This window comes from Ambystoma mexicanum, chromosome 7q (genome assembly GCF_040938575.1).
Source record: "Ambystoma mexicanum isolate Mex_15411 chromosome 7q, UKY_AmexF1_1, whole genome shotgun sequence".
Lineage (NCBI taxonomy): Eukaryota > Metazoa > Chordata > Amphibia > Caudata > Ambystomatidae > Ambystoma > Ambystoma mexicanum.
Window position 1 is genome coordinate 528,723,953 of NC_090941.1, and position 14,435 is coordinate 528,738,387.

General features: G+C 48.7%; 1 protein-coding gene across 3 annotated transcripts in view; it reads left to right on the top strand.

Annotated features, from left to right (window-relative positions):
• Positions 1 to 14,435, top strand: part of ERICH6B (glutamate rich 6B) — a 2,074,788-nt gene that overhangs the window by 1,364,743 nt on the left and 695,610 nt on the right. For all 3 annotated transcript variants that reach the window (XM_069640454.1, XM_069640457.1, XM_069640455.1), the window contains one exon: positions 14,076 to 14,189. In XM_069640454.1, coding sequence (XP_069496555.1) covers positions 14,076 to 14,189 — 114 coding nt within the window. The remainder of the gene's footprint in view (positions 1 to 14,075; positions 14,190 to 14,435) is intronic.

The window sequence follows — 14,435 nt, forward strand, 5'->3', positions numbered from 1 at the left end:
AGTCACGTCAGATTATTCCGCACTTTCCCAATTAGTCCATCATCTTTCATCAGTCCAACCATAAGCCAAAGTTTCCCGTCAGTAGTTGACCTTTTAGCCTGCTCTCTGTTCTAGGACATTCCAGAGAGTGCAAGCACATCACTATCTTCATCTGAAACTTAATGAATAGCCCTTGTTTTTGACTTTTGCAACACATATGAGAAGGCTGCACATTTGTCAATTTCAACCTCTTATTCACTGCTATTTGATTTAATTATACTGGGTGTTCTTGTTCCTCTTGGCCTCTAGAGACTTGCTCACTCCATCTTGTATAGACCTTATTCATTGTTAATTGGCCAATACCTGGCTCTTGCAGATGTTTTCTTCTTCTTTAATCTAGGAGAAATATGTCTTACGTACATGGCTTTATCTGTCTGTCTCCCTTTGTGCCTTGCGGTTATTCCTTAAAATAGCACTCTTGATCCCAGGCCAACATAGACCCCTCTTTATTCTGCACACAAAGCTATTTCTCCGGCATCTCCTGACTCTGCAGCTCGGTCTGTTTCTCAGGTGACTTGAATGAGTCTTAACAGGAGCTGACGTCTATCTTCCTATCATGGCGCCTTAGTCATGTTATATGTTCCTCCATAGCAAGCTTCTATATTTCTCATCTACCTTGCATTACTGCGTATTTAGACTTATTGGTCAGCAAGTTACTTTATCTTCTTTGTATATATGATTATCATTTCGTGCATGTTTCTCTTGTCACTTCAGTCACATCGTCACACTTAAGTATTTTCATAGTGTTTCTGTATGTCATCGTATATCTTCTTCTTGACATCACTCTGCCCTCGTCAGATTTCACTCAGTGCTACATGATGTCCAATGGTCCGGAAAAGTGGAGAGAACATAGTGGTGAAGTAGATCACAGGTCGAAACGAAAGGTACAGATAAAGAAAGCGGTCTTCAAAAGTTTCCTTTTAAAAACTTGACAAGGAAAGAAGAGGGGGTTCCGATGCTGCAAATTCTGGAGCAAAATTATTTCATAGACTACTGGGCCGATTTCAGCAATCAAGGCTTGGTGCGAGAATAATGAGGCCCAATCTGCCTTTGCACCCACCATTTCAAGAGGCAATGGAGTTCTGTATACTTAGCAGAGGTTAACATGTTTCGATAGATCTATGTGTTTTTCTCGCAGGTCACTTTTGCTGCAACTGTGTTTAACGGGCCTGTTTCAGAGATGCAGGGAACACACATATCTTTGCCTACTCTCCCCCTTTCCCTTCGCTCAGGCGGGAGACACCCCCACAGGCCTGCATCTTGTAACTTACCTCCCTTGAGCCAACTCGTGACAACCCAGCAATCCCTGGTCTCGCAACGGGCCTGTACATTCAGTCGGCCACACCGCCTATCTCCCTCCCACCACCTCCGCCGTCACCCTGCTATCAAGCCAGCATGAACCCTCACCCCCATCTGCCTTCTCCTTATCGCCTCACTCCACCGCAGCCACCACTGCACAGAACGGCCCACTTTCATCGAACGTTCATCTCGACAGGCATGCATTTAGGGAAAGTGGCCTATCAGGAAAATAATTAAATGAAACTGGACAGTTCCATTTCCATAACACCCAGCCCTAAGATAACACATCACACTAACCCATCAGGCACAACATGGGGCCTAGCCTTATGAAGAAAAAGAAGAGGGCTGTCACGGTGGGTTAAGTCTAGCTCCCAACTTTGGCAATTCCCTCTAATGTACCCGTTATTTGAAATATGTTTTATTAATTATAGGTCATACTAATTTGCATTAAAGCAAACATACATTAAATAATAAAATAGCCAAGCACTCACAGAGATGTTACATTCAAAACCAGATATTTAGAATGCTGTTCACAATATCATTTTTGGGCATACATATGTACCAAAAAACAAGCATTCATCCAGCGGTTTGTTGGGCTGATAATATTAAATGAAGCATTGTTTTTTACGTTTAGGTCATTGCAATACAACAAGATAGTAATTGGAAAGTAAATAGTCAAGCAGGCCTTGTTTAAGATAGAAAGTGTACAAGTGATCCTATCATAATGAATGTGTTTTTATTGTAGGATATTACAGACCATTTCAGGCCATGCAAGTTCACATACAAAAAAAGCTTTTAAGATGTCCTTCGAAATCTAGGACATTTCAAGACATGATCATACCTGTATACTACAACAACTGTGCTCATGAAGCATGAACAAGCTCATATAAACTTAATTTCTGCACTGCATGTCGCTAAGTGCTCCACGCCATTTTGGGATTGGCATTGAGTGCCTACTCTGCAGGACTGTAGATAATGTGACGTGTTGTGTATGGATAAAACCTTGCATTGGGGGAAGTTCAGTTCCCATCCGGCACCACACTGTGGAGAAACTGGAGAGGTGCCGTTAGTTTTTCTTTACGCTTATCAGCGATTGGCAAAAAAGAAATGCATGTGTTGGAGAATGCCCACCAAGATGTAGGGTCTCATAATGGGTCTAAGGGAGCCACATGGTTCAGACGATTTTACAAATGTCATTGAAAAGTAATGTATGAAAGACATACTCAAAAAGTCTTTTCATCTGTTTCCCCATTCCGAAGACTACGTTGGACCTCCTAACAGGACTGCCTGTGTGCTTTCGGTTCCCTTTACGATTAATTTACATCTATGCTGTCCTTGTGTCACTGCACGAGAGCTGCATCATAACAATTGAATTTCAAAATCTTATGGCGTTTCCAATCTCGTCTCGTTTTCCATGCATCACGGGTGAACTGTTTCATTAGGAGTGACACTCTCACGGTAATTCATGGAATCATTGTGCACTGAAATGTCTAGAGCAAGCGTGAGAAACGCAGCGCACGTGTACGAAACGCCGTTTACCAATTCATGGAAGGCAGTGCGCATGGCTTACCTAGGACCTGCACTGAATCCGCGCGTAGCGCACACGTCACTGCGACATCCCGAAAGCTGTGCGCGAGTTGCCCAGTGAAGGTGCACAATGTCCTGCGCACACACCTAAAAAGGGGGCAGAACACGCGAAATCGGGAACAACACGTGAAAATGTGGGCATAACGGGAAGTACAGTAGTGAAACCCTCGCAATGCCCACACGCGCACTAAAAACACGTATTAATGGGATTGAACTGGGCAAACCCGTGCACGCCAAAAGATGCGCAAAGCCGGAAACACGTCCGCCACGCAAAATCAGGCGGAAGCGGCCCGGCGCAGCATAAAGGCGCCTACAAACAAAAAGCAAGCATATACAGCTTCGATGAATGTCCCATGCCTCGCAGCAGTGACACCGCAGGAGGAGGAGGAGGACAGCCAGGCCCTGCATTTTCTTACCCAGGACCAGCCTTTTTGGGATGCCTGATGACCAGGTCTGTGGCACGTAAAGGTTTCCACCTCATATCATCCTAGACCTGGTCACTGAGTGGGAGGATGACCTCACATCACCCAGCATTTGCTCAAAGGTGCTCAATGCCCTACATTTTTTGGCCACTGGGTCATTTCAGCGGACAACTGCCATAGTTGGGGGCGTCTCACAGGCCACGCAGTCACGCTGCCTACACCAGGTGTTAGCAATCATGACTACACGCCCCTCAGTCCGCAGGCACATATACATGCCCAGAACGCCTGCAGAAAGGCAGGCCCTTGTCCAGGACTTTTACGGGGTGGCACACTTCCCCAGAGTGCTCGTGCCATTGATTGCACCCATGTGGCCCTACGTCCACCTAGAGCCATTGAGCACATCTATCGCAACCGCAACCACTGGCATTCCATCAACGTGCAGGTTGTCTGCGATACCAAGGGAATCATCACCTCTGTCTATGCAAACTATCCTGGGTCAACCCACGACAGTTTCATATTCAGAATGTCAGCCCTACACCGGGACCTGGAAGCTGGGAGGCATGGCAACACATGGCTCATTGGTGAGTGCAAATGCCTGTGCACATGCATGCATGTCACACACAGACAAATACACAAACACAACTAATGACAACCATTATCACCGGACAGTGCCTACCCTCTGAGCACCCACATGATGACGCCAATATTGAACCCCACCACACCACCCCAGGTAAGATACAATGCAGCCCATATTGCAACCCGGGGCATAGTTGAGCGACATTCGGAGTGCTCAAGTCATGTTTCCACTTCCTTGACCGGTCTGGTGGGCAGCTACTATATGCAACCCCAGTAGTGTGCAGGATCATTGTGGCAGCATGTGTTCTGCACAATGTTGCAACCTGGCGGGGCGTACCGGTGGACATGGTGGTGCCCCCACATCCCCAACCACACGCACGCCCGCTGCGCATGGGAGGGGAAACGGCACGTGGCGAGGCAGCCCGTACCCAGCTTGTGGCTACATTTTTCACCTAAACTCCTCCTGTGGAGTGCACACACGCCTGGCACATTCCAGGTGACAATCGATGATGACAAAGGGACAGTCAACTGTCACAACCTTAACACCCTGAGAATGTGTCCTTGGAATTACAGCATTGTGTGCATCCCTAGTCACTTAAACAAACACAATCCCATGTGACCAAAAGGCACACATGCAAGCTACAGATTCCACCCCCCATGCAAAATAGCCCATCTAAATGCTGGTATGACACCTAAACCCCTCTCAACCCCATGTCACCCACCCCACACACCATGCAATGGCATGCAATGTGAAAACTTCAATAAAAATATCAACACACATGACACAGCTGTCACAAAGCACACTGTTACAAATGGAAACAGGCCACAGACAATCCCCTCAGACATGGACTTGAAGAAAAGAGTGAGCAAAAACATCAAACCTATACTAAAAGTATGTAAATGCATGCCACCAAAGGTCTGAACACCAAACCTCGAACCTTTGGTGGCATGCATTTCAGGGAATACCAAAAAAGAAAAGAAAATGCCTTTACTGCGGGGTTGTCCCCCGCAACACCCCGCTCGCTACACCACACAGTACAGTGAGTGGTGTCAGCGGCCTGGAAACCCCTGCAGCTGCATAAAACAACAAAGGAAAAAATGAGCCACCAGTGCCAGTTCATGATCACGAAACTCAATGTGAACATGTGCAGCAGGAACACAGCATGTCTCAGAAGGCAAGTAGTGTGTGGGTGGGTGGATGTTGGGGTGGGGGTGTGGGTGTGTTGTGTGTGTTGTGGGGTTGTGTTTGCGGGGCGATTCAATGCATGTTAGCATGGGAAATGCATGAATCCACAGTGTAGCATACATTTTCCATGTGAACCACTCTTTTGTGGACACATCTGCAACGGAAACATATTTGCTGATCCTGTGACACATTATAAGCAAAGCCAACACAGGACTATAAATTTACACAGGACCCAACAGTGACAATGTCAGACAGTGAGTAAACACCATAGCACAAGTGCCTCAATGTGACATTGCCACCACACGTCCCCCTACCATCATGAGAGTGGCCTCGCCAGCTAAAGGGGGAATGGGACCGCATACAGCATGAAGTGCATCAACAATGTATACAGTCAAGGCAATACGTGAATTAGCTAAATGAAATCAGGCACAGTCAACAATATACTCACCAAAATGCAGTCCAACCATGCACTGGAGAAACCATCATGAATCCCCACTAGGGGTGTATACACAAGTTGGACTTCAGACCGGCCACAGATATGACAGAAGTCCAATGCCTCTGTGTAAGTTACTGCCACACGGTGTCATCCTTGCGAGCCCATGGAAAGGGGAAGCAGGAGTGGCATATGTGTCTGGACCCCAAGCCACAAACACAAACACGAGACAAGCCTGTATGGGCCCAGCCGGAACCCACAGCGGATGCCATCGGATGCCACATAGCACCACACTGCAACATAAATGCACAATAGACAAAAAGTTCAAATAGCCATAGTGGAACCGGGGGGGGACCCATGGGGGGGAGGTGCAGGGTGAGTGAGAGATAGGTCGTCATCATCGTCACCCCCTGGTTGTACATCAGGAGGTGTGCGTGGCACAGGTGCCTGACCACGCATAGCCCCAGCAAGCCCCTCCATGGCAGCAAGCATGCAGGCCTGGTGAGTCTGTTTCTGCATGAATATGGCACGGAGGTCCCCATGCACCACCTCACATGTAACACAGAGTTCCTCCTGCAAGGACGCATGTGTTATACAGAGTTCTGCCAGGGAAGCCTCATGTGATAGACGGACCTCCTCCCGGCTTGCATGGAGTTGAGCCGAAAGGGTGCGTCCCATCTGCACCGTCCTCTGTTCTGCCTGTGTCTCCTGGCCCATGATGAGTGCAGCCAGAGTATTTCTGAGGGAGGTGTTATCTTCCCTCAGGGCTTCCCTGTTGGCCTGTGCATCAGCAGCAATAGCTGAGCGCAGAGCTACCAGTTCAGACCGGTGGGCCCTGTTGGACACCGCCGTGCCCAGCCTGAGCGAGCGGCACGTGGACTGCAATGCCCTATTGCTGGAGCTCCACCTGCCTATCAGAGGGGAGAATGGAATTAGCCACACGTTCCATGCCTTGAGCCAACATCTCAATTGCTCCGCCCTGTTGCTGTGCAATGGCATAACATTGCATTCTCCCACCCAGTGTTCCCCGGTGGCACACGGCCACCGCATTGCTGGGCACCAGGCCTTATGGGCCCAAGGAGACGTGGTCCTTGCTGTGCCGGCACAGCCTGCGGCTGCAGGACTGCATTCCTCCATCGATCTGCTGCCCCATAAACAGGAGGAACTGGTGTGGAGTGTGACTCTGCACCCGTAACCACCACAGGCCGACATTCCAACACTGACTGGCCCCTTGAGGGGTCTACCCCCACTGCAGGTTTGGCAGACAGAACAGAATCCATTACAGAATCCCCACCTTCGACGGCATGGATTCATGAGCATCCGATTCAACATAAGAGTCAGAGAGATCCTCAGAGCGATACCTAGAGGCAGGTCTGGACAGGATGGCCTGGAGCACCAAGGGATGTTCGTGGCCTACCACCCCACGGCCACCACTGGTGCATGGTTGGTGACCTGAAGCCTCCACCCTGTCTGCCATCTCCTCCTCCACTGCTTCCGGTGCATCATCACCTGTAACAAAAAAAACATGCACATGTCAGCAGCACATACCACACACATAGACAACACAATATTGAGGGCCAACACATGAGGCAGCCGTGTCAAACACAACACAAACTCTGGCATGCATGCAGTGGCAATGAAATGGAAGGGGACCCAGAAAGCAGACATGGATGTGTGTCAAATGCGAAACCCACACATTTACTACATGTAGCATATCAACTGCATCACACACAACCTTCTGGCAGGCCTATATCTTACACAAAAATTACAAATGTCAACAAAGAGATGGCACATAGCATAGCCATGGAACAATTCCCAAATAGACACAGCAGTAAGTCAAATAGAAGTGTCCATGACACATGCAAATTGCATGTCAACATGCACTACACTACAAGAACATTAATATCAATAAAAGCACATGTGTCACAGGATGCACCAACGCAAGTGCTTTGAAATACAGTGAAGAGAGGCAAATGGATACATACATGGCAGGTCACTTTGACAACACTCAAGTGAATAGGCATGTTGAAGGGTGAAACGTGGCTCAGAGGTACGTGGGAGCAGTGCAGCACATGTTTACGTCCTCAACTATCAACAGAACCAGAAATGTAGTGATGTCAATCTTGTGACATGGCAGCACTGCAAGGCCAAGTGCAATCATCATGTGCAAAGTGTTGGCACTGGGTTGTAGGGATGCACTGCACCCCCCCTCCTGTCCCCACTGGGGAATGGCAGGGAGCCAGTGCATGGCTCTGAATGGCTGACCCCAGTACTGTGAAGTTGCAGACAGTGTTTGCAGGTGTCACTTGCATCATCTGAGACAACTGACACTACAGCAGATGAGTGAGCGGGGGACAGAAAGCAGGACACATGAGGAACCATCACAAGGACATCTATGCAGGCTGAAGCCACAACACCAGCCGCCTGGAGGCAGGGTGGCTGTAACAGAGGGAGGCCTATGCTCGACACAGACAAGGACACCATAAACATGTGTATGATGATGAAGTGACCCTGAGTGAGCATGATATGGGTGACCAAATACCATGAGACGGATACAATACTGGAGATGTGGTACAATGAGTAGCCTGCCACGGACCCATAGGGGCTTGCAGGGAATTCAATGGTCCATGAATGAGCACTCATGTGCACGCTCAGCCTGTGCCATCTGCACAGTCCAAGTGAGACACCCTGCATCAAGGATAAAGGATGTACACCACAGCACAGGTATGGCAGGGTTGCACAGGGAAGTGTGCATGTACACAGGAAAGGGGAACAGGCCATTGCAGTAGTCCAACACGGAAACCGCCACTACCATGGAGACAGTGAGCTGCAGGGTGGTGCAGAGGCAAGGAAGCATGCCCGTGAGTAGGAGCAGCTTGCAGGGTGACCTCACATAGCCGTCGGTCATGTGGCGACATAGGCTGAGTGTTGGGTGGAACTACACCACTGGCTATATGCAAACATGTCAGTGAGCTTGTACATGGACAGGAGAGGCTGCCGAGTGACTTGCATGTAAGTAGGGTGCATGTGTGGTGATGAGGACTGCCCCCGCTTTCAGCACATGTCCTGCATGCAGACTGCATGATGACAAGCACGCATCAGTAAAGCATTGCATGTGTCACACATGTCACTCATTAATACATAGCCTGAACTGGCAGTCAATCACAACACATCACACCGTCAAAACACACATGGGCTGGACACACACGCATCAAGACTCACCGGATTTTGCGTCATAATACGGCATCTCTCCCACTCCCAGGATCTGTGCCTGATCGATGAACTCCGCAGCGATTTCCTAGTGCGGAGTGAGTTCATCCTCCTCTGGTGGTGGCCCACTGCCAGTCACCAGAGTTAGGGAGTAATTAGAGGTCCCCTTTTGTTTTGCACAACGTTGGAGGTCAGTCCAATGCATGTAACAATCCTGAGCTGTGTGCCTCTGATATCCCATCGCACTCACACGATCCGCAATGCACTGCCAGTGGACCTGACGCTGGGCAGGCATAGTATGGGGTTGTCCAGAGCGGAAGACAGTGCAGAGCCATCCAGGTTGGTGGTGGGTGAGGAGGAGGAGGAGGCCGCATTAGACCCACACATGGGCCCTGGTGGGGGTGATTCTACTGGTGCAAGTGGTGCAGTCCAGGGGCAGGGGCAGGAGGCAGCACAGGTCACCACGAAGAGGCCTGTGCCTAATCTTGTCCCTGATACTGAGACTACATCACCATGCACCAGCAGGGATGCCCCATCCCAGGCCCATCCGCAGGTAGGGGGAGTTCCACGTCAACTGACACTCCTCCATCTGCGGACGTGGCGATCCGTGCCATCCTAGTCTGTATGTGTTGCACACACGTGCGATTCGTGATGATGTGCGTGCTTCCTGGCGGGACCGCGCACATCATCATGAACAGATGTGTGCCAACATGAACCGGCTACGAGGGTTCATTGCTGGGTGTTCTTGGGACCCTCTCCTCCTCTTTACACACGATGCACCAGTCGTACTCCATGCCGTCTTCCGGCCCACATGCCACCAGGGCCCCCTGTGGACCTACCCAAGCCACCTCGGCCAGGCTGGTGGAGATACCCATCCCTGCCACAGTCGGGAGTCGGAGTTCCAGCAGAGGTGGTCACCCAAGCAACTGGACCCCTGGCAATGGAGGTTGTGCAGGCACCATCAAGCAGAGTATGTGCACGACGGCCCTGGGTGTTGCCATCTTCCCGGAGGCAGTCGTGGTGGCACAGGCAGATAGCATCAAGGTGGCAGCAGGCTCGAATTGGGAGGCATCAGGACTTGGGGCTGACTACATCATGGGGGCAGGCATCGGCCGAAGGACAGGAGGACCCTGGACAAAGTGTGTCGTCCGTGGTGAGCCTTGAGGCGGCCAGAGTTCCTCGAGGAGACTTGCAGGGAGTTGACTGAGAGCATGGTGGTGTCATCGCGAGCCCTCGAGATTGGAGCGCCGTCCCGCCTCTGGGCCATAGACTCAGAGTTCGATGATGCCCTGGCCAAGACTCTTGGGAAGAACGGTGGCCGTAGGACTAGCCCGCTGCCATTGTAAATAGTTATTTAGGGTTAGGTTTCCTTTCGTTTAATTCTTTCTTTTGGAGTCCACGGACATTGCTCCACTTTTTGTATATAGTTGTGTTTTTGTAGTGTTTTTGGTAATTTCATTTTGTTTTGGGATAATGGACCCTCAAAATGTCATTGTAAATAGTTCTAGTACTGTGGATTGTTTTCTTCCATTTTTTTACACCCATGAAGGAATGTTTATTTATTTTTTTGTTATATGCTCTTTGGATTTTGATTTCTGAACTCTGGACATGGACCACTTTGAGGATTTATTTTTTTGGATCACATATTTTTTGGGAATTAGCATTTCAGTTCAGTTCACATTAACTTATTTTTCGTTCTCATGGTTGCTTTTCGTTTGGTGGATTTCTGTTTTTTAATACATTTTCATCCGTTCAGATGTTCAGATATTGGTGTTGTCTGCTCTCATTTGTTTGTGGCATGTGTCTGTCGTCATTGCCCCAGTCATGTCTCGCTGCTGTGTTGCCATGTGGAGCATGTCTTTGGGTGCATGCATGTGTGCTTCTGTGAATGACATGCCATGGGGCCTGTACTGAGAAGTGGCGACAATGGATGGGTGTGGAGTTGCAATGTGGGGGGGCAGCATGGGGTGGCATTTGGGTGGAAATTTGCTACATGCATGTATGTTGTGACAATGTGTTGGTTGGGAGGACATGAGTCAGGGCCTGCTTGCAGGTGCCCGTCACTGGTGGTGGTTAGGAGTCAGGGCCTGCTGGCAGGTGCCCGTCACTGGTGGGGGGACATGAGTCGGGGCCTGCTTGCAGGTGCCCGTCACTGGTGGGGGGACATGAGTCAGGGCCTGCTGGCAGGTGCCCATCACTGGTGGGGGTCATGAGTCGGGGCTTGCAGTTGCATGGTGCCATGTGGGCTGCCTGCGGGGCATGGTGACGGGTGTAGGGGGGTCCCTTGTGGTGTGGGCTTCCTGCGGGGCATGGTCAGGGGTGATGGGTGGTCCCCTGTAGTGTGGGCTGCTTCTGGGGTATGGTCAGGGGTGATGGGTGGTCCCATGTGGTGTGGGCTGCCGTCGGGGCATGGTGACAGGTGTAGGGGACCCCCTGTGGTGTGGGCTGCCTGCGAGGCATGGTCAGGGGTGTTGGTTGGTCCCCTGTGGTGTGGGCTGCCTGCAGGGGGTACACGCGGCTCCTCACCACACGGGTGCGTGAATCAGGGGTTACACGAGTGCGCACATCACGCGATTTGGCTGGCGCGAGCAGGATACGTGTATTCCGGGGTACGCAAGTGAGCTTTTGTTTGTTTTGTTTGTTTAGAATTTATTGTGCGCACCAGACCCGAGGGTATATGGGCGCAAGAGCATAAGAAAACATACAGCTTAGTGGCAGGTAACAAAGAAAACATTCATCTGAGTGACAAGATACAGAGTACAGATGTGTCGGTGATGAACAAGCTTAAACAAGATTACATAATACAGCAATTAAGTTTAGGCAAAATAAATGATTGAAGCATGATTAGCGGTATATACAGTGGGGGTAAGTATGTAAGTTTATTTGTTATTAGTTGCTATTAACCAGCTGATCAGGTTTTGCCTAAATTTGGTGAAGGATTGTTCCATTCTCATTGAGCTAGGTAGCTTGTTCCATAGTTGGGCAGCTTTGACAGGGAAGCTGGATCCACCAATGGTGGAGAGTTTGAATCGGGGTACCTGAAGGCGATTAGTGTTTGCTGATCTAGTTAGTCTAGGGGCTACTATTCTAGCGAACCTGTCAATTAGGTATTGAGGGGCTTTGTAGTTTAGACTTTTGTGTGTGACGGCAGCAGTTTTAAGTCTAATTTTCTCATGTATGTAGAGCCATTTATGCTTCCTTGTTTCGGAAATGTGTTCTCTCTTGGGGATGTTCAGAGCAGCTCAGAGAGCATTGTTTTGTTGTATCTGTATTTTATTGATAATGGATTTGGAAGCTCCAATGTAAAGGGCATTACAATAATCAAATTTGGAGATAATCAAAGCTCTGGCTAGAGTCATGCAACTATTCGAGGATAGGAATTGTTTGCCTGCTCTGATAAGTTTACAGGTGTAGGCTGTTGATGAGGCTAGAGAATTTACCTGTCTGGTAAATGATAATGTGGACTCTAGATATATGCCTGCGTTTTTACTTCCTTAGCTACTTGAATTACATTCTTATCGATAATGAAGGCAGAGTAACTTGAGCCTAGTTTGTTGAGCAAAGTTGTGGTGCCCAGGATGAGAATCTCTGTCTTGTCATCGTTCAGGCAGAGGCCATGGGTGGTCATCCGATACTGTAGATTTTGTTCACCATTGCAAGGTCCTCACTGTAGTCCCCTGTGAGTGGCAGGAGGATCTGGGTATCATCTGCATAGTTAGTATAGGTGATACCCAGATGGTCCAAGTCATCAAACAGGGGTTAAGTGAAGATATTGTATAGTGTTGGTGATACACAGGAGCCTTGTGGCACTCCACAGGTGATAGGGATAGGGTCAGCTGCAGCGGAGGGCGAGAAGACCCTTATGGTACGATCACTAAGGAATGATTGGATCCATGCTATTGCCTCCCTAGAAAAGTGGGCTGCTGAATCGAAGTGATTACATAAGACTTTGTGATCCACTAGGTCAAATGCCGCAGATAGATCTAGTAGGAGGAGCAATGCAGGTTTCCCAATGTCTCTTAATTTATCTATTTGTGCCTTGAGGTCAATGAGTGCGGTTTCCATGCCATGTAGAGGGCGGAAGCCAGATTGATGGGAGCCTAGTAGCTGGTTAGCTTCAAGGAAGTTCTGGATTTGTATGTAGGCTACCTTATCCTTTTTTTTTTACCTTTTCACGTGATTTGGCTGCCGCGAGCGGGGTACGTGTATTCCGGGGTACGCGAGTATGCACATCACACGATTTGGCTGGCGCGAGTGGGGTACGTGTATTTCGGGGTACGCGAGTGTGCTTTTTATGCGATTTGCCTGGCACGAGCGGAGTACGCGGGAGATTTTTATGCGTTTTGGCTGCCGTGAGCGGGGTACGCGTATTGAAGGGGGTGCGCAGATACATTTTCACGTGTTTTTGCTGCTACGAGCGGGATACGAGTATTCAAGGGGGTGCACAAGTAGATTTTCACGTGTTTTGGCTGGCACGAGCAGGGTACGCTCAGTTTTTCACGCGATTATGGTGTAGGGGGGCTGTGTGCTGGTCCCGGGTTAGCGCGGTCCATTGTGCCATATTGGGGATTTCTGGGGCTTTATCTGGCGCAAGGGGCTTTCTTGGGGGCGTAACTTGTGCTGCTGGATGTCTGCTGCGCCACGGCTGCAAATGGCTAGGAAAATCCATGAATACGCGGTGCACCTAAATCCTGTTTTGTGCTGCGCCTGGTGCACGCCTGCAACACGCTCCTTCTCTGCGCTAGGCGCGTGCACTACTTCTGCGCTGAATTCTATGAATTGGCCCGTCTGTCTGGTCGCTCAGATTGTGAAGACCATCACAGCCGCGGTTGCATTTTCGATTTTTCACTCTCATCCATCTGATTTGGAAATAAATCACCACATAACTTTAACTTTTGGCTTGAACTTCCAATCTTCTTGCCTCAAGGTAGATTGTTTATTCAACCCCCAACCCTCCCTTTTGTTAATTAAACAACTGTGATCTTTCACATCACCTGCACAATAGCACCAACAGTATTTCTAGCTTACAATTTAATGTGTGTATTATGAAGTGACAGTTTTTCTGTTCTCTACTCTGGAATTTCTGATATTTCACAGCATTCGCGGCATACCAATGATTTATAATTTTAAAAGACGTTTTATAGACCTTTTAAACAGTCGAATTAAAAAAAGCGTTTATTTGATTTTATATATTTCACTCATGACAAAAAGATTAGAGTGTTGAAAGATCTTCGCAAAGTTGGTATAACTTATAAGGTGAAAATGAATCGGAGCTATGTTAAATTTTGCGGGAAAAACTAACACTATTCGTTTGTTTCCACAGAGCATTGACAAGAATGAAGGAATCGACCTAAATAAACCCATCTGTGGCTTCTGCCAGCCGGTTACTACATGTGTTCCTGCAATACAACAATTCTGTGCAGAGCAGCTAACATCTGTGAGTAAAGCTATAAGAAGCCTAATAACAGAGATAGGCTCAAACTTAAAGCAGATCTGTAGTGATTATTCTTCCAGTAATATGACGAACTATGAATTATTCAAATGTGTTATTAAAATCGAACAAATGTTGTGAGTGGCATACCAATGGCGGCAATCATGACCACCACCCGAGATATTTAAATAAAATTCACACAATTATAGAAATACCACTGAGTCTGTGGTAGTGGTATTTCTGGAATACTGC